We start from the raw sequence: 26,112 nt of genomic DNA, 5'->3' as shown, positions 1-26,112 counted from the left end.
CATTCTATGATCCTATGTCCTCAGACATTTAGAATCTGCAGTTGTTGGAGAGTTATGTACAATAATGTGCTCTAACAACACATCAGTGACTATTAATGACTTCTTAGAACATCAGGCAGAATTACAGGACTTCCCAGGGACTGCACAAAGACCATGTTTTGTACACAGACTTCTGCATTTCCCTTTCTGTCTTTGTGTATTTGTGCACGTTCAATGTGTATCTGCAGTTATATTGTGGCTTTCTAGTTACTCCTGCTCTGCAAAGTATAGAAGATTTTAACTCACAAGGAAGCTTCTAGAGACGCTGTGGAATCCTCGAATCATTTAGGTTAAAAAAGACCTGTAAGATCATCGAGCCCAGCTGTTAACCTCACACTGCCAAGTCCACCGTGGACCATGTCTCTCAGCACCGTGTCTGCAGGTCTTTTAAATACCTCCAGGGATGATGACTCAACCACTGCCCTGGGCAGCCTGTTGCAGTGCTTGACAGTCCTTTCAGGGAAGATGTTTTTCCTAATATCCAACCTAAACCTCCCCTGTGTTCATCCAGCAGAGGTCAGAAAAGCAGGATGCCTCCAGACATACGTGACTGCATCCTTCAGCAGCTTCGTGTGCACTTCACAGTGCAAGCTGGTGCAGAAAATGATTGTTTTTTCTGCCTTTCTTGTGAGTTGCTTAAGTACTTTTGTCTCTTTGGGCATACATTCCCCTACCCCAGTGGCTGATTTGACAGCTGATGCCCGCATTCAGAGAACTGTTACTCCAGCCTCAGGTAAAGCACTGCTGGGAGCAGGAATGGACAGGCTGGTACAGTAGGGATGTTGCACAGTTGGACAATTCTAGGAAGCAAATAAAATGATCATGAGCATAAAGACTGTGATTTGAGGTATGAAAATAAATTAGCCAGACATCATTTATATTGCTTAGAAAAATGAGATCAAAGGGATGTCAGGGTTTCATATAATCCTCAAAGGAATGTGTTGATCTTGGTAAAATGATTGAGGCTGCAGAGAAAGCTCCCTACACGTGAACAGTTTGTACAGAATGATAGTGTAGGTGAGTGAAGAACTGCAGAGAGTGTAAACTTAGGGAGGCTTCTTCCCTAAATAGGGTCTTAAACCAGGCATAGATTTTCACGTGCTGAGATTACACAGTATTATAGAAACCATACAAAATGCTTTCCTAAACCATGTTCCACCTGGACATTAGACACCAAACAACTGAGCATATGTAAACTGTGGTGAAGAAACACTGTGCTTGTCTGCATTCCAGTAATAACCTGATTTTACTGCATTGTAATAAGAAGATGATAATTTGCTAACCATTATGTTTCCATCAGCACTGTAGAACAGGATTTCAGTTTAGCAGTCTGAAAGTTGGGGTTTCTTTTTCAATTTTCAAATGGTGAAGGTTGTTTTCTTGTTTGCTGAGCTCCAAGGCTCACAGTGAAATGGAAACAGGCTCTTTCCTCTCTCCCTGCTCCAAGTCTATGTTCTGGAACAACTGGGAGCATTTCATAACTCTTATTTAAAACTAGGTATTATTTCATCAAGATCCAGTACCTAGATGAGGATAATGCTGTGGGGTTGAGACTCCACACTGGAATGCTGCCTTTGTGACTGAGAGACAATTCATTGTCTAAAGTTTGGAACAAGTTAAAAAGGGAAACCTGAGCACAGATATCAAGATGTACTGTATTTGGGGAGAGTATAGTGTAGCTGCAGTTCTTACATTCCTGATGGGAAGTGGAGTGCCTTCATTGCTTGGAGTGAAGGAAGTGCCCACATTAGGAGTTCCCTGCTTTGATCAGGAGACCCAGCTGATAATTAGAGCCCTCCTGCCCTGCAGGCAGGTAAGGGGTGAGCACTGTGGGACTGCTGGTTCCCACAGGATGGCGCTTGGGATGTATCTGTTGAAGGCGGCTGCCATGAAATTACACCAGCTCCTGCTGAGAAACTAGCTGCAAACCTCACAGTTTGTGTCTCTGCCTAAAAACTGTAGTTTCTGATTTCTGGTTTCGTGTATGGCTTTCAAGAGTTTATAGTCAAACATGGATTTGGTTCTGGAGCCTCAAAGACAGTACTTCACTTGTTAGCTTCATTTTGGGGCTTTTTTGTTTTGTTGTCTAGGATTGCATAGAGTAACCAGCCATTTGCATGCAAGTATTTGGATAGTGTATATGAGGAAAGGTGCATTTCTTGGTTCATTGTCTGCTGCAGGACTTAGGCTTGCATAGAAACACTTGGTTTTCTCTTAGGGAGACTGAGTTTGTGACTGTGTTAGTCTGCCAGGCTCTCACGGAAGCTCTGTTTTCAGATAAAGTCGTAGCCCTTTATTCTTGTTTGCAAATGTTAGGATTATATGTTGCGGATGGGAATTTACACAATGATTTGTATGAACACAAAGATGTCATTAAACTAACCAGACAGAGCCAAAGTGCGAACAGTGAAGAATAACAAAGCTTGAGATAGACTCTATTACATCATTAATAATAGTACCTTTCAATGCATTTATTAATTTTTTTATTGTTGTCATGGCTTCTAGTACATTTTTTAATTCATTAATCAATGAAAAGAGGCATCATCTCACAAACAGTTCACTGCCACCATCCAAAAAGCTCAACACACAAGCCAAGCAGCAGTAACAGAAACCATGAAGTGTGGCATTCTAGGATATCATTAACTCTGTGTGTAAGCAGGAACTAACAACTCTTACAAATGTAAATACTCCACCTCCTCATTGTGAAGAGGCTGGAAAGCAGGAAGGTGGATATAAAAGACGTACCTGAATGCAGCTCAAGGTGAGTCCTCCCCTGAGAAATGATGTGTATTCATAACACAAATTTAGCTAATATGAAATAAAGCTCTAGGGATGCCAAAGCAGCTCGTGACTTCCACCTGTGTAGCAAAAAGCTCTGTAAGTTTCCCAGCCAACGAGCTCGGAAGAATCTTGATAGCTGTTAAAGCAGAAGCTAGAATTGGGAACGCTTCGGTAACGGTGTGACATGTGGATAAGGTAACATAGCAGCTTGCTGCAGGGAGAATACCTCCTCCCTGTTTATCTTCCTGCCTTCCCTCCACCTGCCTCCAGCTTGGTCCAGTATCTCTCCCTTGTCAGCTGTAGTACATATTTTCTACAAGGATGCTGGGGAGGGACTCTTCCTTAGGGACTGTAGTGGTAGGACAAGGGGTAATGGGTTCAAACTTAAACAGGGGAAGTTTAGATTAGATATAAGGAAGAAGTTCTTTACAGTGAGGGTGGTGAAGCACTGGAATGGGTTGCCCAGGGAGGTTGTGGATGCTCCATCCCTGGCGGTGTTCAAGGCCAGGTTGGACAGAGCCTTGAGCCACATGGTTTAGGGCAAGGTGTCCCTGCCCATGGCAGGGGGGTTGGAACTAGATGATCTTAAGGTCCTTTCCAACCCTTACGATTCTATGATTCTATTCTATGATTCTATATTTGTACCCTTTGGTATGCCTACCCAACTCATTGCAATCGAGTTAAGGACAGGAAGGTGCAGGATGGCTCTTTTCCAGCAGCACTAGGTTGTTACATTGGCTCCCCTTGTTTCATAAAACTACATCCTCGGTCTTTTTCTCCTGCTGAAGCTGGGTGACTTAGCAATATTGTCCTGCCATGCCTTCCTCCAGAATACATGGGAAGTGAGCTGCAGGGCTCTGCAGGGTTTCACTGAGCTCTGGTTAAAGGCAGCAGAGATCAGCCTAAAAGGTGCTGCCATGTGTCATCATAGAAAGGCTGGTATTTCTTCAGGATCAAGAGGAGTTGTAGTTCTGCTGTTGTCAGCATGGGTTCTTTAAATTAACTGGTGGTGCTTTCAATGGGCATGTATGTGTACTGCTACTCTGATATAGCTGCTAAGCAGTTCAAGCTAAGCAAGTCTGTATACAAAGCCCCCAAAGGAATCATGCACATCTTGCTGCACGATGAAGTCTGTCAGTGCTTCATGGTACAACAGTGAGGTGGAAATGTGGGAGAATCTGCCCCTCTGGACTGCCAGACTCCCTTCCTGCTCCACTAGGTTTTATACACATTCATCAGCTTATTTAAACAGGAAAAGCAAACTTCTGTCTTTACAAGCTTGTTCTGCTCCAGTGTCTGCATAGAATGGGATTTTCTTCCTTGCAGACTTGACCCCAAGATAAACCATCCTTTTCCTGCCTAGGCACTGCCAGAAGGAGCCCACAGCCCTGGTGCAGAGCTCTCAGAGCTCACTAGCAAGTCTTGTAATCCCAAACCGCGTGTTTTGGTAGATGAGAGTAGGTTTTTGGAGGGACCTATTAAATATACGGAGGTAACTCAAGTAAAGAGAGATTCTAGTAATTAGCTTAGACTAGATACCTAACTGTAAATAGCCCCAGTTTAATGAGACGTATCTTCACTAACCTGTATTCTCCTAAAACACAAGTGCGCAGTTTAGCTGTGCTTTCTATCCTGTAAATCCCATAAGTTAAGATTGTTTCTCTCTTGGGTTCAAAGTGATGAACTGATTGATTCAGCAATAGCTTTCAGATTTTTTTTTTCAGTAGTTTAGCAATATGTGAATATTTTTCATTAGCTGATTGTTGGGCAGGGCTTGGAATGAGCTGCTGAATGACATGCAAGATATGTCTGAAAAAAAAGCTCTTACAATTCAAGGATGTCGGAGAGGGACTCTTCATCAGGGCTGTAGTGATAGGACAAGGGGTGATGGGTTCAAACTGAAACAGGGGAAGTTCAGGTTGGATCTAAGGCAGAAGTTCTTCCCTGTGAGGGTGCTGAGGCGCTGGCACAGGGTGCCCAGAGAAGCTGTGGCTGCCCCATCCCTGGCCGTGTTCAAGGCCAGGCTGGACAGAGCCTTGGGCGACATGGTCTAGTGTGAGGTGTCCCTGCCTCTGGCAGGGGGTTGGAACTGGATGATGTGAAGGTCCTTTCCAGCCCAAACCAGTCTGGGATTCCATGATTCTGATAAATACAGATTTTCAATTAAAAAGGTGAAATGACACCAGGGTTCAACATATATGCATATTTAAAGCATATCATATTATAAAACTAAAGTAGAAACACTCTGATTTGAAATCTTGATCATACTCAGAACAGCTTCAAAGCTCATTTGGCGGAAAAGGCTTTTCATTCTGCAAAAGCTGATTGGGAAAAGAATAAATTTCATCATAAACTGTGGTTCCCCTTCTATTGTAGCTGGTCATGTACTTTGCAATCCTGATTTCCTAAAAGGCATTCTGCATGCTGAAGGTGAGCTATAAAGCATTTGTGTTTAATTTAGTTGCATATTTAATTTAGTTGTGTAATTGACTCACAGATAACTGCAGACAAAAATTGTCCAGAAAGCTGTGAAAGTGCTAGATACTACAGTACAATTTACTGTATGAGAGACTGACATTACCAACACGATGTGTCAGTGCATTAAGAGCAGTTTGGAGGGGAGGGTTAGTGAGGGAGCTGACAGAGTTAACGTTTCCTGTGAGAACTGGAGGTAGTTGGTCCATCCATAAAAACTGCTGCTGTGGCCCTTTTGCAAGGCAAATTCCCTCTTTATGTATTTCCAAACGAATGGAAGAGAACACAGCATTTAGTCTCTCCAGCAGTGCCTGGTCCTGTCACAGTAGGAGAGCGTAAGACAAATAGGAATCATTCCCTAACTGAGAATTGTTCCAAATCATCCTGTTAGACCTGCTGAGATGTGCCTACTGCTTCTGGTGCCAGGCTGCATTCTTCATTGCCTCCTTCTGCGTGGTTTGGTCATGATTATGTTCCATTTCAAAGAATTCAGCACTTTTAAAACCACCTATTTGCAGATTACTTTATGGACTTGACTGAAAGCACTCTACGAACTGTCTAATGATTCAAAACTTTCTCATAGCAGTCAGCAGGGAGAGAAGAATGTTTCCAGAAGGCAGTTAATGCTGTATGTGCTCCGGAAGATGCCTGTTTCTCTCCACAGATTGTAGCAGAAATCAGGTTCTAATCAGATAGTATAGATTCAGAAAATGAACTGGTGTGTGGACATGAGGTTTTGGAACAACCATGGGAGGTTTTCAGAATTCCTGCAAGGGCTGACAAAAATACCCCCCCTTTGAACATTACTAAATGTTGGGCAGGCACCCTGTGAAACAGACTTGCACAAAGATTGTAGTTTTCTTCTGTTCAGCCTCCAAAGTCAGGAATGTGTGGTCGAGTCTGTAACACCCACTGTACTTAACTGAGCCTCTGAGTACTTCCCACCTACATCCAAGAGTAGGAAAAGAAAGCGCTCTAAAAGATAGAACTTGTTCCAAGGAGGTTGGTGTTTGGAAAACGGTCGTTGCTGTAGAGATCCACCTATGTTTATAATCACTGAGGAAGCTGAAAATCTTAAGCATCATCATGTAATAAGAGAGACTTTTCAAAACATGTTTCCAGTAGTCTTCAAGAAAAACACAGACAATGCTCAAGCCAAGCAGTCAGGGAACTCAAGCACGGCTTTCAGCTGAAAGCTGGACACAACTGCCAGGTCACAAGCTGTTTCATTCCCAAACTACACTTTCTTTATGTGCACCGTGCAATGCTGGGAATGGGAAATGCCATTTAGGCATATTTGGTTAGTTGCACACAGATGCATAATGATTGTGATAGTTCCTTTTTACATAATAAAAAAGTAAGCAGGAATGATAAATATAATCCAAGAAGCGTGGGTTTGCTGGCATTCCTCTGTAAAGACATGGTATTTTTTTATCAGCACACTTAGTGTGCTTTCATTCTGGCTTCCCTGCAGAGTGATCATACCTATACTTTTCTAGGAAGCTGTTTTTCTTTCTGTGCCTACACAGTAATTATACTGTTCTTCTAATTTCTTTGTAGGATTTTGATGATTTATCAGAAGCAGATATAAGCAGTGAAGATCAGCATCACAATATCAAGCCTGACCTTACAGAGGAGGAACTTAAATCCAGGTTATTTCAGCTTGCTGCTAAAATGAGTGACAAGGAAACATCTTCTGGTGAAGAACAAGAGTCAGAACCTAGAACAGACCCTGAAAACCAGAAGGAGGGTTCATCCTCAGAGGAAAATGGTGGCAGAAGTATTCAGGAAGAGTTACAGAAGGTAAGTGGTCGTTGGAGAGAAGTGGGGACAGTATTGTGAAAGTTGGAATCCAGAGAGAAACTTGTGGTCAGAAAATCAAGCATAGCTGCTTAAAAATAAAAAGGTTTTTTACACTGAATCTGAGCCTGCAACTCTTGTGCAGGTGAACCTTCAGTCAAGGTGTGTGTTTCTCCCCGTCAGCCTACAGCATCGATTCAAAGCACTGAACTTAGCTTGTGTAATAAACCTGTTAAGTGACTGATATTAATGGAACTATGTCAGTTTATGCTGACTGAGAATCGGTTTATATGGTTTTATTTAAAACCACATCCAGTTCTTCTTCTTGATTCCTTGCTAACCAGCTGGTTTAAGTGGTTTTTACAGTCCTTTTATTTGCTTCTCTCTTTAGAGTATCATGTAGTTCATTCTGATTTCATAGATTCTTCTTTGACTCGCCATTCGAATATAAAGCTTCTTTAAAGCTTTCCAACCCTGTTACTCTGTCAGCTAATAGGCCTCTGTGAGTAGTAGCATATTGTAATGAAATTCACTGTCAGTTCTGATAATGTATGAGATCCTCTCTCTGTGCCATTTCACCCGTACATAGTTGATTTCAGTGTCGCTCCACAGGACTTACCACCTGCTCTCTTCCCTTCCTGCTTCTGAATTTCAACTCAGATGATGTGGTGTGCTTGAATCTGGTGCTGTAGAAGCCCAGCACTGCCCCTTGCAGTCAAGTAATCTTATCCCTTAGACCCACTTAGGCTCATTCTTGTCTGCTGTGCATCTTGATTCACCTCCTGGGGTCTTGTCTGCATAGCAGCTCAGCTTTGGCAGGGAGTGTCGACAGCTTTCTAAAGGAAATCTACTCTTCATCGTTTGGAACGTGTTTTGTTCAAATTGTATAAAGACTAATACACCAGGAGGTGGAAGCAGGATCAAGTGACACAGGTGGACAGTGGAGATGCTGTCCAAGTGTCAGGAAAGCCAGTGCCCACCTGGAGTTGAATGTGAGGAGGGACATGAAGGGAAATAAGAAAGGCTTCTACAGGTATATCAGCAGCAAAAGGCAGATAAGGGAAAGTGGGGCTCACCACTGCAATGACCTGGTGACACAGAACATGGAAAAGGCTGTTACACGACATCGTTTTCACCTCAATTTACAGGCAAGATTTACCCTCAAGAATCCCAAGCACCTGAGACCTATAGGAAAGTTTGGAGCAGTGAAGAAGCCCTCCTCCTTTTCTGTATGCTCTATGGTGGACACTTGCGGCCCCTGCACAGTCTGGGCCTGGAGCAAGCAGTCCAGCTCTCTCTGAGCTCCATACTGAAGTGAATCCAGTTAAGGCCACAGAGATGACTGAAAGATTGAGGCATCTGAGGAGAGGTTGTGAGAATTGGAATTGCCTAGCCTAGAAAAGAGAAGGCTCAGGGAGAATCTCTTCAATGTGTATAAATACCTGATGGGGGGATGGGGGAGGGGGTTTGAGGTCAGAAATAAAGAAGTGAGAATCAGACTCTTCTCACCCGTGGCCAGTGACAAGACAAGAAACAGTGGGCAGAAACTGAAATACATGAAATTCCATCTAAACATCAAAAGCTTTTTTACTTGAGGGTGGACAAATGCTGGAATAGGTTTCCTAGAGAGATTGTAGAGTCTACGTCCTTGGAGGTAATCCGAATTTCACTGGACACAGCCCTGGGCAACCTGATTTTGTTGACCCTGCTTTGAACAGAAGCGTTGAACTAAGCAATCTCCAGAGGTTTCTTTCCAAACTTACGTATTCTGTGACTTTCTGATTCTGAGTTATTTAGCCATGGACTACACAGCAGTGTAAGTACCTTTGTGATCATGTATGCAAATACGTCCAGGATGTACACACAACCTTCCTAAGGAAAGGAAAGAAAAGCTTTATTGCCAGTGCTTCTTAGCAGCATTCAATTCAGCTTGTCTTTGGTTTACAAACCATCAATACCAAATTATGCAACAGGATGTATAGGCTAGGTGGGGTATAACATGGTGCCATTAATGTCCAGAATTAAAGGCTGTAAATAGGACATTTACCTATATGGTGAACTGAGCACAGAAAATGGAAAATGTATGTTTTGGGGTGTGCTTATTCATTTGCATGCATCTACATAGCAAAATCAGTTGGTTTTCCTCCTCTAATTTTATTATTTCTTTAAGATATGTATGTCAGTTATTTAAAATAAAGCTAAGACTAATATTTTCTTTTCCTCAGTAAAATTTCCTAAAGTTTAAAAGGAATAAGAGGCACATTTGGAGTTCCTAATTCTTTATTGGTTTGGGCTAGGAAAAAAGTCTTAGTCATTCCTGGTCACAGTATATAGTCTTTCTGTCTATAATAAAGAAACCAAAATATCCCAATGCTATTCATGGTCATGACTCCAATGGAATTGATAGCAGAACTTGCTCCAGCTCTAGAGAAATAAGGAGGCTGCTTTCATTCTTATTCTTGACAGCTGTCCTTAAAAGTGATTTAAAATCTTCTGCTGCGTGCCTTCTGTTTGGAAAGGAGGCTGACCAGCACGTTACAATGAAATACTGAAGATGACAGTGCGTAATACCAGTTGTGGCTGTGGTAACGTAAAACATGAAGACATAGCTGAGCTCATAAAACATGCAATAACTTAAGATGAGTTGATGGCAGGTCTCAATGGAGACGAGCATAGAAAACGTATTTTCAGGGAACCAGTAATTTTAGATGCCTTAAAAGCCACGTGTCCCAATATGCTGTCTCCTTAAGTGTGATTTTTGGAGAATGCCTGTGTAGGGAATTAGAGATCTTTCAGACTGGCACTTAACATTCTTGGCCAGAGACCCAGACTTCTGACCTGGCTTTCAAATTAGGTGTACAGAAGCACTAATTCTGGGCCATTAAAATGAGAGCTCAAATGCCTACAATCTGCTTTGAGCTCCTGAACACAAATTAAATACTGTATTTTTGCCATCTTGCTTATATTTTAGCCATGCTGCTTGTCTTTGTTAGCCTTCAGTCTTCTATTCTCACAAGGTTATTCTGGAACAGATTAGGAACCTTAAGGAATTTCTAGTTACAGTATACCTGACCATAGAATAAGATTTCAAAATCCATGTATTGTTGATTGAATCAGTGGAAATGAAATACCTGGTGTTTCTGAAAATCTGTCTTTCATTTGTCTGCACCTTTAAACATCTGCACTTCTGTTTTTAATGGAAGCTGGGAATCTCACATGTTGAGCTGATCCTTTGAAAAAGGTATTTAGTATAGTAAGATCTGAAGCAATGGCAAGAATTGGCACTTCTTGAGTGGGGAGTTAGCTGAAGTTGGGCATTTGCAGGTTCTCAGTTCTCACTTCAAACTGAGCTTTTGAATTGTATGTCTGCCTTTAAGAGACAAGCTTGGAGATGCTGACCTTTGAGTTCATTATTCAATTCATGTGGGATACTTGAGGATTGAGGTGGGTATTCATTAACACCAGTTAATTTTATTCCGTAGACTCAAATCCGCTTAGACCTTCAGCACATCTCATTTCATCACTTCTAACTTCACGATTGCCTAAAATGTCCTCGTGGAGATTCACAGCTCTCTAAAGCAAACACAACCTAGAGCAGACTTATTTTTATAGGTGACATGTTGTGCTTACTAAGCTACAGCAGTAGTTCATGGTCTTCAGGGGTATGCAGACCTGTGAAAAGCCTGCTTGTCTCCGTTGTGCAGTGAAGGGCCGTGGAGTCCTCTATGCTCAGGGCAGAGTTAGCCTTCAGCCCCTCTAGACTTCAGGGTGAACTAGCCAAAAATCACATTGTCCAACTGTTGTGTTAGTGAAACATCTTGTGTTATGGGTTGTTTTTTGCTTCACCCCTTCAAACCCTAACCAAATACCTAAAGAAAAAAGCAAAATGTAAATTCCCTTGGAAGTATCTTAGTGACACTGATCCTGAGAGTGGCAAGCATGATTGATAAATGTATTTAGTTCTTGCTCTCCTCTATCCTCTCTCCTTCTCCTTTAATGCTTTCAAGAAGATAGGCTGGGTCTGTATCTCATGGTATACCCTAGAATTACATTCTAGAAGGCAGTTTCAGCAGTACCTAACGCAGGCTGCATTTTGAATGTGACCACTAAAACCAGAATAGCCCTTGCTATTTTTGCAAATTGTCCCACACAGCATAGAACCTGAAATAGTTGTTAAAATCTTTCTCGTGTTTCTCTTTTTGTCTCCTTCTACTCTGTGCTCCTCCTTGCTTAAGGTATGCAAAAGTTAATCTTGAAGTAGTAACGCTGAGTTTCTCTCCTCTTTGTATTACCTTGATGCAGTATGCTGCATTTACTTCTACTCAGAGACTCTTACAACCAAGGCTTAGTAACTTCATTTAAATCCTGCTGGTTTCTGTTGACATTATTACATGACTAGGCACACAATAGCTCCTTTCTGAATGACAACCTGTAAGTAAGTTTGTTAAGTAGCACAGTGGGATCCTGTTCCTTAAGTGAAACCTCCCAAGTTCCTTGACATATGAATAACAGCGAAAATATTCTTTCCATTAAATATTTATGCCTTCAGTCTCTGGAAGCGTTTTATTCATCTAAGGTGTTTCAAAGTTCCTAAAGGAGCCATAACCCTGTGGCTCACTTAATCAAGTATAGTTGCTTTACTGCGTTGCTGCTACTATGTTAAGAAAGCTGAACAGTGTAATACAAAGACATCTTCCTGGCTTAACAACTCAGAAGATGTTTGTGTGTCTGTTGTCCCATGTTTTTGTATGCAAGATGCTCAGAATAATTCTTGTCTTTTGGTGGATCATGGCTTTTGTTATGATGTTGATTATCAGGACAGTCTTCCAAAGCCCAAGATTGAAAACCGAATGTGGGCAGCGTGGTAAAAAGTGATCCTTAAAATGTATGAACTGCACATAATCTATGCACAGAAGTGGGATGACAGCAGAGAAAAAAAGATTCTGGTTAAGGAAGTTGAAACAGTGGCTATTTCTTCTAAAAAGAGGTGTGAGACTTTAATCTTCACATTGGCCTAATGGATCCAAAGTTTGAAGTTCTCAATTCAACAAAGCAGTCAAATACATATTCAGTTTTAAACAGGATTAAGTAGTTTGCTGGACAGAAATCCCATTCAAGAGATTTCTCCCCTGTATTTCCTTTTATTTATCAGTCTTCAGTATGGAAAACTAACTTGATCCGAAGTTTATTTTGACAAAATCTGAGTCTTCGGTTTTGAGCAAAATAGTTACTTCAAGACCATAAACATTCATTTTTTAAAAGTTTGCAAAAGTGGCAGTGAGGTTTGTGTTCCTCCAATTCTGGCACTTTCGGGCTCAATACAGTTGTGTTAGTATGGATATGAGCAGTCAGTCCATCTGAGATGCCCTGGGGGATTCCACAGGGCCATAAGCTGCTATTCCAGAGGAAAAGTGCATCTCCCAGGTCCATGCCGTATCTGACAGTGGTGTTTGAAAATCCTCAAATTTCAAGCTGTTTCAAATTGCACCTTCTCTGCCTGTGTTTAAGCAACTGAATCAAAGCCTGGGAACCTCCTTCAGTTGTCTGATCACCAAAGATCTATTCACTTAGGAAGAAAATGTAAATGCCATTTTCATATACCCATACAGGAGATCAATGAAGATCAGTGTAAGCTGCTGTGACAAGGTGGGGGAAGTAGACTGTAGCAAAAAAGCTACTATTTTCTTGCCGCCTTCTGTATGCAGCCCAGAGACCTGGCAGTGACAGAGGAGCTTTCTCAGATCCAGCTGGAAGAGATTCAAGAAAATGCTGCTCCTCAGCTGGATAATTCTTGTGTTACAGCACAGCCAACAGGGTAGCTCTGGTTGTGTCATTACTTCAAAGCAAAGCCAGGCAGTTTAATTTAAATAGTCAAGGTAAATTAGGGGGTTCAAGGTAAGTCTAGTGACTTGACAGTGGAGAATGGTAGTATGAACCTAGAGAAGAGAAGATTTTGGGAAACCTTGTTGAAGCCTTTCAGTACTTAAAAGGGGCCTATAAGAAAGATGGGGAGAGACTTTTTAGCAGGGGCTGTTGTGACAGGATGAGGGGTGGTGATTTTAAGCTAAAAAAGGAGAGATTCAGGCTGCATGTGAGGACGAAATTCTTTACAGGCTGCTTGGAGAGGTGGTGGATGCCCCATCCCTAGAGACATTCCAGGCCAGGCTGGATGTGGTTCTGGGCAGCCTGATCTAGTTAAAGGTGTCCCTGCTCATTCGAGGGGATTGGACTGGATGACCTGTGAAGGTCCTTTCCAACCCAAACTGTTCTGTGGTTCAATGAAGGGGTTTACTGGTTTGTTTTGGAACAGCGAAGTCCAGGAGAGGGAAAGCAGCAAACAGTAGGACGTGATTCAACCCGAGACATCTTACTGTGAACATCTGTCTGTGGCATCAGTGAGGTACAGACCCTTTTGTAACGAGAAACATGCACGGTGTCCTAACTGCAGTTTTGTAGACTCAAAACCTGAAGATAGCTGGCTTTTCTTCTTCTTACTGCTGCACAAGTATTTTTCTATTGCTAGTGCCACTTTCGTGATGGTGGAAATCAGTATTTCCCATCTGCTTCGTGTTGTTAAAAATGTTGTGTCATTTGCAATATCTGTCTTAATGAGATATATTATTCTCAAATCCCACAAACAAAAATAAATTAGGCATTGCTTTGTTTTAAATATTTTAGTAATAAATGTAAAATCTAAGTTTGATGGTATTTTATATTTGCTAGTTTCTTTATCCTTGCTATTCATCCTAAAGTTCTCTGTAAGTCTGAACCTATATAAATGTTAACCTCTGTAGCTGTTAATATAACTTTTCTGCCTTTTTATTTAACTGCTTTCCCACTATCTAGGAAAAACAAAAGGCTTTTGATCTACATTTAAAGCTGCAGTTTTTATCCACTGTATTGCAGCAGGTGAGAATGCTTTGTTTTGTCTGTGTCTTCTTACATCTCTTACTAAGTAAGAGATGCTATAAAGTGATATTGAGGGTTTCCACATTTCCCAAGCAAAATTCTCAAACTCAACATGTTTTCCTGGAAATATCAGGCCTGAAAAATCATACATTTTTGCCACAATCAATAGTCATTTCAGAAAATCATTTTATAATCACAGCTAGCCCTGTGTTACAGTGGTAGGGATGAGTATAAAGTAGATATGTGAAGCAGACTGGCTGTCTTATTTGGCTTTGAGGTGAGAATTTGGTTTTATTAAGAAGAACAGAAGACAAAGATAAGGTGTATGATCTCCCTGTTCTTATGTACTCACCTATACGAAGAAATTTGGAAGGAAAAAATTTAAAGTTTTATTTCAGCAATAAGATTTTTAGCAGTTTCTGACCATTGTGGTCTTCAAAAATCTTTCTAAGCTCCCAATTTATAAACAAAACCCTTAATTCATTGTAGAGATTGCACACAGTGAGTAGGCACTTTCTCACTTTGCTGCTAGTGTCTGTTGCTTAGCGTTTGTCTAGGCAGGAAGAGGTTTCATATTAGGTGCTACTTGTGTCTCAGCTTATGAGAATCAGATATTAAAAGAAGTTCTCATTTTATTCCCTGAGCACATACATACTTACCTCATGTTTTAAAATGCGTGCTATTTTTAATGTCATATGTAGTAGTAAGAAAATTAATTCTGTAGCATTCTCTCAGTCATAAAATCACTTTTTTCTTTCAAAAGTTATGCTTAATTCAGCTCCGCCTCTCAACTTTTTCTTTTGTCCTTACCCTCAGAGTTTAATTTTGCACTATGAGTTTTGTTCACCTTTCAATCATCTTGATTTTCTTTATCATCATCGAGGATGACTGTAAAGAAAAAATATTTTCCATATGTGCAATGTCATCAATCTGTGCCCATTGCAGATACAAAATCCTGCATGGACTTAAAGATTTAAATATTTCCATTTCCAATTTGGACCATAGCATTTCACCTCTTGGAAATAACTTCCTTTCTCATGATTATAGGCAACTTGTCTCTAGAAATGAGGCATTGCAAATTCTTAGGAATAACATCTGGAACTACATTAGGACAGTGGATTGGATTTGTTTGTAAAAATCTAATATTTAAAATTACCTAGCACAATCAAAAAGAGAGGCTGTATTTCTGTGTGTCATACTTGGAGAATGTCAGTAGAATAATTGCTCACTTTGTAAGATAATTTAGCTTTCTTTTTGTAAATGAGTGCCCATAAATGTAGATATTAAGGTCAAGGCAGGAAGTCTTAAACTTGCACAGAAGGGTAATTCCTTAGTACCATAGTTTATCATAAAATCCCAGACTGGTTTGGGTTGGAAGGGACCCTGAAGCTCATCCAGTCCCAACCCCCTGCCACGGGCAGGGACACCTTCCACTAGAGCAGGTTGCTCCAAGCCCCTGTGTCCAACCTGGCCTTGAACACTGCCAGGGATGGCGCAGCCACAGCTTCTCTGGGCTACCTGTTCCCACATCTCAGGCCTGTCCAGGTCCCTCTGGATCCCATCCCTTCCCTCAAGTGTATCAACAACCACACAGCTTGGCGTCATCAGCAAACTTGCTGAGGGCACATCAGTCCCACTGTCCATGTCGCTGACAAAGATGTTGAACAGGATCAGTCCCAACACCAACCCCTGAGGGACACCACTCACCACCAGTCTACACTTGGACATTGAGCTGTTGACCACAACTCTTTGAGTGCAACCTTCCAGCCACTTCCTTATCCAGTAAGTGGTCCATCCATCAAATCCAGGGATGGCTGCTCCATCCCTGGCAGTGTTCAAGGCCAGGTTGGACGTGGCTTGGAGCAACCTGCTCTAGTGGAAGGTGACCAGGCACCTTCCCTGCCCATGGCAGGAGGTTGGAACTGGATGATCTTAAGGTCCTTTCCAACCTAAACCAGTCTATGATTCTATTCTAATCACCAGTCTGTGATTCTGTGATTCTATACAAGGACTTAATGCTCACCTGCTCACAGCAGTTTGGACAGTTACATTCCTTCAGTTTTGTCATCCTGCTTTCCTTCTGTTACTCATCCTTTGTGTCAGGATGCAAATACTGTTCCATAAAGCACCTTCCAGTTCAGCATCCATAAGTAAAACAACAAAGGAAGTATTGACAGCATCAGGAGGAAAAGAGAGACAGCAGAAGGGAAGGAAAATGACTGACAAGTCAGCAAGAGCTAGCTTAGACCACTGAAACATAACCTTCAGCAAAACAGGAATTCTTTCCATCTGTCCAACCCCACATAGAAATGACAGTAAAGAAGTTTTGCAAGATGCTGTTTGTGATATTCAGTGCACACATGTATGTATATGTGCTTGCATGCACACACTTTTTTAGTATTTCATTAAAATTCTCTCACAAAGAACTCAGGGAAATTGAGCATCTCCTTTTGACTGTGTCTTCAACATACTGGTGAGTGTGGCCATTAATTATCAGTAAAAGTATAAATCCATGTTTTCCTCATTCCACTAAACTCTTAGTCTCAAATTCAGTAAAAAATGAGATTCTCATAACCAGTAGAAATGTTTGAATTGGATCAGCTGCATTGATTTGGGAGGGCTCGTGTTAATTCAGCAGTAAGGTAGCACAGTTACAATCCGAAAGCATCCCAGTGTTTCAGGAGTGGTTGTGCTTAGCTTTTCTGTGCTTGATATTTGGAATAGAGATTGCTTTCTGCATCCATCACATCCATATTAGTTCTTTGACTTGCTTGACAAGACAGATGGGAGTGACTTCATCGTGGCGTGATAGCTGTCTCTTTGAATTCCTTATAGATGTTAACAATGACCTTTCCTGTAAGGGCAAGATAAATTAGACAGCCAAGAGGTCTTTATAACAGTTTGAGATGTGCACCTACCATGATGATCTTGGTGTGCATGTGTCTGTGAATTTTAGGGGATTGTCATAAATCCTCATAAATCCTTCCTTTGCTGTAAGCGCAGGGGAGAGGACTGTGAAGCACTACAACTCCAGGACACTTTTTCTCTTTTTCTTGTTCCCCACACCCCCCTTTTTTTCCCCCCTTATACATATCAAATAATTCTACCTAGAGTCCCCCACTAGGTTTGCAAACTGACTGTTTTGGAACATGAGCTGTTTCAACAGCTTTTCACAGTTGCTCAAAAAGAGGTAAAAGCATATTCAAAGCCATTAACTGAGCATCCAGTTTTTCCAATTTGAGAACCCTTGAACTGCCCACATGTTGATCTTTTCTCTCCCTCAGGCAGACATTAATCTCTTCTTGCTTCTCCATAAAATACAGCCCAGGGCAAAGCTGAGTTCTAAACATCCTTCAGGAGAAAACTTCCACAAAGTTTTAGATTTAATGCACTGAAATATTGCTTGTGCTCTTCAGTTGTGGGAGACTTACTCTTCAGGTAGATATACTCCAAGGAAGATCACTTTTGCTTGCCATGTATTTCTTTACCATGTTTAAACTGTAGCATTGTATCCTTGTTATACTATAAAAGTACATTTCACAAGCTGAAAGAAAAGATGTAATGTTGTGACTCCTGTGTCTAGATACCCACAGGCAAAGATCAAGATATATTCAGTGATGCACACACTTTAAGAACAGCCATCTACCTGCCTTGTGCAACATTTAGTGGGAAGCAGATCTTTGGTTTTAAAAGTCAAACAACATCTGCCACTTAAAAACTTACACTAAAAATCACATTTCTGCATGAGGAGAGGTTTAGACTGAACATTAGGAAACATTTCTTGAGTAAGAGGGTAGTCAAACACTGGAACAGGCTTCCTAGGGAGGTGACCAGTGTTGAAGAGGCATTTGGACAATGTCCTTAACAACGTGCTTTAACAGTTGGTCAGCCCTCAATTGGTCGGGCAGCTGGACTAGATGATCATTGTAGGACCCTTCCAACTGAAAAAGTAGTCTATCCTATCCCATCCTATCCTATCCTGTCCTATTCTTTCTCATTGAACTTTTCTTCCCTATCCATTACCTATGGAGAAGGTAGGGCATTTTACTCAAACTCTTGATTTCATAAAGCTTCCTATCACAGAACACTTGATGAACACAACAACAACAACAACAAAACATCTTTTGTAGTGATTGGTCTGTAATAAATGTCAATGTGGATTCTCATATTCTTGTGCAAGAACCCTTTTTTTCTAATGTAACATAATCTTTTTTGTAAATCTATCATTAACTACAAAGGATAATAAAAAGTTTAAGGAACACTAAAGTGAAGCTACAGTTCTTGAAACATACATCAGTGAAGATGATGAAGAAAATGTAGTGTCTGGCCTTTATCCTTTTTTGTTTTACTCATAGAATAGAGTATGAATTAGGTACTTGTAAAAATGAATAATAAAACAAAGTAACATTGATTTCTTCTTCTGTCCTATAAAATTATTGATCTGGTTTTAACCTAATTGGCACTTGGGAAAATAAATAGAAGAAGCAGTAGGCTATTTCTGGGGTTCAAGTATTTGTTCTCAGTAAGAGAGTCCTAGACCTGCTTGTCTGGGGCTGTGTTGGCTGTCCTAAGAAGCTAAAGGTCTGAGTGCTGTAGCGTACTTCATTTGCTTTGTTCTCCTTCTCTTTAATCTCATGTTTCTAGTTATTTCTTGTAAATTGGAGAAGTAACAGTGCTAAAGATGCCTTAATGTATCGATACCCAGTAATTGAGCATACACTGCTAAAAAAAAATAGAGGGTTTCAGTAAGTCTTATCTAACATCAAAATGAACAACTGGTTAAAGGAAAGAAATAATAAAGTTGTTTTCCAGTTACAGCCACCAGAGTTTGTGTGAAGCAAAGGAACGTTATTTCTCCTATATCCCGCCTAGAGGTCAACTGACGTATAGATTGATACAATATTTCTATCATAGACATTTTTAATCACTTATACTTTTTCCTGTACTATAGAATTTACTATATAGAATCCAAAATCCATCTGTTTCCTCAATTTTAATCCTCAGATATCCTGTCTGTGGGAAAATTTACAGGCGGGTGAGCCACTAATCCACATGCTCACATATTTGCAGGTTTGAGGAATTAATTTAGGTCTAAACTTCCTGCACTTTCTTTTAGGCAAAGCAACATTAAAGGTACCACACATAAATTCAGTGGCGGTATTTGTATTAGCTTCAATAAGTTTTAGCTCAACCTCCAAGCTGTATAGTCTGGATGTTGAGCTGGATGCTTGAAGGTACATCAGGTACATCTTATTGCCATCGGAGGAGTTGTCCTGAAGCCTAAAGCTCTGTGAGAATCATCAGAATCAGGGTAGTTGATTACAAATTACACATCAGGAACATTGATAAAAAGGCTTATAGTTGATAAAACAAACCAAATCACATGGATGCACCTGCATGCTTTTCCTTGGTATGTGATCTCATTTATTTCATAAATAGTAAAAAAGATAAATTGAGATTTAAAATAACTGAGGATATAAATGTTTACACACTGATCGCTGAACCTTCGTTTTTTGGGGCTATCACAGAATTCACAGCTCAAATCTTTGTAAAATGCTGTCCTCCTGCTGAAAAAGATTCTCCCATGTTTGCACTGCCATGCGGTAGCTCCTGTGGATATGGAGACAGATGATTCCATGTCTGTTTGCCAGTACCCAAAAAGGAAGATTGTGTTTTAAAACCTGTTTAAAACACTGTTGCAAAAACAGCCTTATCTAGTTCGCTCCTTTGGGATAAGGTTTGGACCACCTCTCCAGTAGCAACTGTGTTGTAGAGGAATTGCATGTGTGTTATTTTGCATGCTGTAGCAGTGTGCATCTGTGAAGGAGGGAGGGAGAAAAAGAGAAGTAGATTTTGATTTCATTACCCAGTTCTTGTGTTTGTTCACAGCAGTTAGCCAGGTGTGTTGTTATAGCACAGCTAAAGCTGCAGCTATAAGCAGCAAGGTGATTTTACATATTACCCCTCTGTGCTAATGTGGTGCTGTTGTTTTCTCTGTCTGCTCTTGTAACCAAACAGAAGTACTCTGCTGTCTCTCTCTGCAACATATCCACAGAAGTCCTGAAAGTCATCAATGCCACTGAAGAACTGATAGCAGAATCCAGCGGTCCCTGCGATTTCCCATCTGACATTCAGGACAGGGGAAAAGAGACCTTCCCACTGGGGACAGACCCTATCAGGCTTGATGAGCAGCTCACCACACTGGAAGAAAATGTAAGAGCATGGATCAGTATGTGAAAGTGTCCCATGTGTGAGTAAGCACACCTATGTATGTGTGTGTGCCCATATGATGCATTGGCAGCATCACTGGATGTTCACAATTAATATTGGGTTATTAAACAAATAAACAGAACAAAAATTCCTATTGTAAAGGAGTGTTCAGCTGTCTTGCTGGGGCTTTTTCCTAATGTGTACTTTAAAATATTTCGGGAGAGTTGAATGGTTTGGGGGTTGCAACTGATTTTAGAATCTCTATCTCAAGTTACCTTAAGCCTTCCAACCCTCTGTGGCTGTGTGGCTGCACCATGCCTGGCTGAAACCACACTCCCAAGTCCCAGCACAGCCTCAGGAGTGTAAGTACAGGTAGGAAAGCATGTCCCCAGTGACACAGAGGAGAGGAGGAGCTCTTCTCACCCACATCTCCCCAGCGGACTGCATTGAGCTGCACTCTTAAAAAGAGCAGGCTGGAGAAGCAGAATTAAACAAACGTTTGTTTGGCCACATCCGAATCATCTATCCCTTTTCATGGGTCCCTGTCACCTGCAGGAAGAAGGGCAATGCTGAATCATAGAGGGAGGTCACTACTCATTGGAAATTTTTATGCATCCACATAAAGGAGTTGGTACACTTGTAACTTCCATTTTCCCTTCTTCCCACATTTAACTGATTACGTTGCAGTGATTTTTGTCCCTTCATTAGGAGCTCTTAAAGATCTCGTAGAAATCTGGACTGTCCCATTATAACATCTTGATCATTTCAATAACAGAGACCATGCTTTGTTTTAGCCCCAGAATATTTTCAGACAGAATCTACACTACTACATCTTTCTCTGCCCCACAGAGGATATGAAGTAGATGGCAAAACTCCATAGTTTCAAGATTTCACCACCACACCCCATAGTAAAGAGCCTTTAGAAATCCAGGAATCCATCCAAAGAGGATCTGGATGTATATAGACACTTTGTTCATTATTGCTCTCAGTAGCATTTTGGGGACTGTGCATCAATGTGGAGATTGTGGGGCCATCAGCACAAGGTTTTGGCGTAAGATGTACATACCTAAATGATGGTAAACTAAGTCTCCACAATCTCAATGTGAAAAGGGCATAATGACTTTCCCTTCCCACATTTCTATCAGTTCTGTTTTCTTTAGGGGTTTTTTTCCCCTCTTGAAAAGTACAATTTATTGTGCAGAGAATTTTGGAACAGCATTTAAATGCATCTTTTCTTTAACTTTCTAAAGGTGTTTCTGTTCATAATGTTCCTTCTTTCTTGAGCTTTTAGATGTGATAGGGCAATGTTAAAATCTGAAGGGGCTGTGGTATGTCACACCACAAAGATGTATCATCTAAATGAATGGAAAGAATAATCAAAACCCACAAAAGCAGGACTGTTTCTATTTAAATCAGCATGTTAACTTTATGGCCCACTTGTGCCTCCAGGTGCTTCAGCAAAGATGTTAAATCACATCACTTTTGTGTCCTAGGTACATTTTTCAAAGATTTCATGCCTGCAGTCTATGGTCTTATAAGATGCAGTTTGTGCAGGATGTAATGAATTTGTTTCTTAGCAATGTCACATAGAATCACAGAATGGTTTGGGTTGGAAAGGACCTTAAGATCATCCAGTTCCAACCCCCTGCCATGGGCAGGGACACCTCACACTAGACCATGTCACCCAAGCCTCTGCCCAACCTGCCCTTGAACACTGCCAGGGATGGGGCATTCACCACTTCTTTCATATACATGAAAAGCATTTATCAACATTTATGCATTGAAACAACTGATACAAGAGGGGGCAGGAGGGAGAGGGAATAAAAATCATAAAAGCCAAACACTTAAATCTTAATCTAGCCATTCTCCACCACTTCTGATGCACAAAGTCACAGCATGGCCAGAAATTATTTGAATACCTGTTACACCAAACGACTGCATGATCTAGGAATTGTGGGCAGATAAAATGACTTGAGTGGAAGGCATGTGAACTGAAGGTATCTGCTCAAGGACCTCGTTCAGTTTGCCTGCCCCTTGAACCATGAACATGTTTAATTCATGCTAGTTTTGTAGCAACACAATCTTTATTGCTGTTAGAGTGAGTGAGGCCGCCAATGGAGAAAATCAGGATATATATTTATTTTCCACTGTGCTGTTACCACCCTCATGGGAACAGTCTCTTGTCTATCTAGCAAATAAGCAGAAGGTGCAGTATTTTCCCATGGGTCTGCACAATTTTAAGCAAAAGCTAATGCTTGAAAATCACCCTTTTCTATAAAGCAGGGACATCTGTCTGTGTGTACCTTAGATTTCTTTGTGAAATAAAAGAAACACATAAAGCACAGTGTATCATGAACTAGTGCTCTGATGAGCTGAATGGGAAATGAAACCTTTACCTGCAGCTATCAGAGGTACTGTAGGTGGGTCTTGCATGGCACACGTAAGTCTATTGACCCTCTATAGATTCACTCAAAGGGCCAGGAGGCAGGAAGTTTTTGACTGCTGTGTATTTGGGTGAGAATGAGGATGGAAAACTGTGTTGTACGTGTAAGCACAGTTACTCTGCAAGAAGTTAATAACCATATGCTGCTGAACAGCTATTCTTAGAGTTTTGATTGCCAGAAGGCATTAGGCGTGTTTCACACCTAAGCGTGTTTATTATGAAACACAGCTTTATATGAGGTGTGATCTGACGCCTTCACTTGTAGACTTTGAGTTGTTGTAATGTAATTGGAATATCAAAAATAAAGCAAACTTTCCAGCTTTTTTCTTTTTTTTTTTTTTTTTTTTTTTACTGGTGAATCTGGAACAGATCTGGTTTGGAAAACCATTGTGGCACCTATGACATCTGAGTGCAGCCACCTCATGTGAATGTGTGCTTACAGATTAGAATCAGAATCCCAGAATGGTTTGGGTTGGAAAGGACCTTAAGATCATCCTGTTCCAACCCCCTCTAATGGGTTAGCAAGGAAGGAAGCTCAAAGGTATCATGGAAGATGCAGTCTTCTTAAACCTTTATGCCCCCAGAACAGAAATCAGTGACCCTCTCCTTGCCTTGGCCCTGCAGGTATACCTGACAGCCAGCACGGTGTACGGGCTGGAGGGGCAGCTGACCAGCCTGGAAGATGCTGCACGCAAGATCAACAGTGTCACTGCAGAGTCTGAGCTGGCCCATCTGGAAGACCAAGTGGCCACAGCAGCTGCCCAGGTTCATCACGCAGAGCTTCAGGTGAGGACAGCAGCTCCAGCCACCTGCAGGGTCACGCTGCCTTGCCGTGCGCTTACCTGTTGTCTGCACATACTTACTTTTGATATGATTTTGTCCCACAGTGGACTGATGATCCAAGGATGCTGACTGCATCACAGGAGCTGAGCAAAGTGTAGTTTAGATGTGTAACTCAGCCCGAACAGATGTACTGTCTGGGCCACGGCAGTGATCGTCCCCCTGTGCTGGGCACTGGTGAGGCTGCACCTCGAATCCTGTGTTCAGTTCTGGGCCCCTCACTGCAAGAGAGACATTGAGGTGCTGGAGGGGGCCAGAGAAGGGCAACGGAGCTGGTGCAGGGCCTGGAGCACAAGTGTGATGAGGAACGGCTGAGGGACCTGGGGGTTTAGTCTGTAGAAGAGAAGGCTCAGGGGGGACCTTATAGCTCTCTACAGCTGCCTGACAGGAGGTTGCAGTGAGGTGGGGTCAGTCTCTGCTCCCAAGGAACAAGTGACAGGACAAGAGGAAACGGCCTCAAGCTGCGCCAGGGGAGGTTTAGGCTGGAGATGAGGAACAATTCCTTCCCCAGAGGGTGCTCAGGCATTGGAACAGGTAGATATGTGAACGGGAGTGAGAGAGGAGGAGAAGAGAGGCCTAAGCTATAAAGGAGGATGACAGAGAGGTCAGTGAAAGGTCTTCTGCAGAGTGAACAGCTTCAGGTGTCATTGTGAATCAGGAGCAGGGTTTTATGTTTGAATTCTCTGGCACTGCTTTCCCTTTTGGCAACATGTTTCCACTAGTCTCAACATCAGCCTCCTTTCCCTCAGCTGTTTGCTTTCATGAACTCTTTTTTCCCTCTAGCAATTTGTTTTCTATTGAGTGTTTCTATATAGCATGTACCTGCATTATGCACATTTGTGTTTAACATACATATACCTTTAAATTGCAAACATTTAAGATCAAATGTTTTGATTTTGTGACGGAAGATGTACTTTGTGTGTGCATGAACTTATTATTGAATTAGGAAATACGTCCCACAAAGTCATTCTTTGAATGTAGCCATTGAAAACCACAGGTTGAATGAATTTGGGATTAGGCGGCTAAAGGTAACTGGGAGATGGAAGATGCAGGTTTTCTTTCCTCCTCTCTTATTTTCCTCAAAAGGAGTGAAATTCCTCTTCCTTGGAGTTACAAGGTAGGTTGGATTGTTCTTTTACTCCATCTTTACTAACAAATTAAGCGCCTTTTAACATCAGGACTAAAGAATACAGGCAGGTGTCAGAATTGCTGAAGTTAGCCATCTGTTTGTATTTTCTGATTAAAGAGGGTTTGACTGGGGATGGGAGATATTTTAGTAGCGACATCTACAGTAATTTTAAAACTTCTTTTTCCCCCTCCCCATCTGTCTGTCTCTCTCTTTTATTTCCTTTGAAGATTTCAGATATTGAGAGCAGAATATCAGCTCTCACAGTTGCAGGCTTGAACGTGGCTCCATGTGTTCGCCTGACAAGGAAACGGGATCAAAAGCAAACGAACCAGGTGCCAGAACATTCTGTAGTATTCCAAAATACATTGGAATCCTGCCTCTTTTTCTGTCATGGAGTAATGCTTATGTGTTGTTTACAGATGCACACAATCGACACATCAAGACAGCAGAGGAGAAAACTTCCAGCTCCACCAATAAAAGGTGCACTTCAGTTGTTACATACAGTAAAGAAAGACATTCTCTCTTTGTAAAATTCAATATAATGGACAGTTCAGCAAAGGAGGGGAAAGATCTAAGTTACAAACCAGTTTTGGTTTATCTTCTTTTTAACTCCACAGTCTATTATCTGACAATTCTAGGGCCTGCTTCACCTTGCATTACTCTTGTCTTACTCTTGTGTAATTCCACTGATTGACATGGCCTCAGACTTTAATAAATTTGGAGTATCACAGCCTGCTGGCTTTCATTTAAATTAAATCCACCTTTCTTCTTGCATTTTAGGGGAAGTTTTATCTCTCTAGAAGGTGTGGCTCTTCAGGAGTATTGTTACATCTGCTTCAATCTGCTGTGTGAAAAATCTCCCTTTTTTGTCTTTTTCCCAGGTGAAAAATTAGATGGTTCTCCGGTTACCACTGTCAGGACGTTCAACAGAAACTTCATGCTTCAAGGATCTCTAACACAAAGAACTAAAGAGAGGAAAAGCACTGCCAAGGACTTAATGGTAAATTCATAACATATCATAGAATCCCAGACTGGTTTGAGTTGAAGGGACCTTAAAGCTCATCCAGTTCCAACCCCCTGCCATGGGCAGGGACACCTTCCACTAGACCACGTTGCTCCAAGTCCCATCCAACCTGGCCTTGAACACTGCCAGGGATGGGGCAGCCACAGCTTCTCAGGGCACCCTGTGCCAGCGCCTCAGCACCCTCACAGGGAAGAACTTCTTCCTTAGAGCCAACCTGAACTTCCCGTTTCAGTTTGAACCCATCACCCCTTGTCCTATCACTACTGTCCCTGATGAAGAGTCCCTCTGCAGCATCCTTGTAGCCCCCTTCAGACACTGGAAGCTGCTCTGAGGTCTGCACGCAGCTTCTCTTCTCCAGGCTGAGCAGCCCCAATGTTCTCAGCCTGTCTTCATACGGGAGGTGCTCCAGCCCCTGAGCGTCCTCGTGGCCTCCTCAGGACTTGCTCCAACAGCTCCATGTCC

General features: G+C 41.6%; 1 protein-coding gene across 4 annotated transcripts in view; it reads left to right on the top strand.

Annotated features, from left to right (window-relative positions):
- The window catches only part of MYRIP (myosin VIIA and Rab interacting protein), a 215,385-nt gene that overhangs the window by 185,791 nt on the left and 3,482 nt on the right, over positions 1–26,112 (top strand). For all 4 annotated transcript variants that reach the window (XM_030504223.1, XM_030504215.1, XM_030504231.1 and 1 more), the window contains 6 exons: positions 6,856–7,098; positions 20,023–20,217; positions 23,282–23,443; positions 24,854–24,958; positions 25,046–25,106; positions 25,508–25,626. In XM_030504223.1, coding sequence (XP_030360083.1) covers positions 6,856–7,098; positions 20,023–20,217; positions 23,282–23,443; positions 24,854–24,958; positions 25,046–25,106; positions 25,508–25,626 — 885 coding nt within the window. The remainder of the gene's footprint in view (positions 1–6,855; positions 7,099–20,022; positions 20,218–23,281; positions 23,444–24,853; positions 24,959–25,045; positions 25,107–25,507; positions 25,627–26,112) is intronic.

The sequence above is a fragment of the Strigops habroptila genome, chromosome 1 (assembly GCF_004027225.2).
Source record: "Strigops habroptila isolate Jane chromosome 1, bStrHab1.2.pri, whole genome shotgun sequence".
Lineage (NCBI taxonomy): Eukaryota > Metazoa > Chordata > Aves > Psittaciformes > Psittacidae > Strigops > Strigops habroptila.
This window is presented reverse-complemented; position numbering and strand designations above follow the sequence as displayed.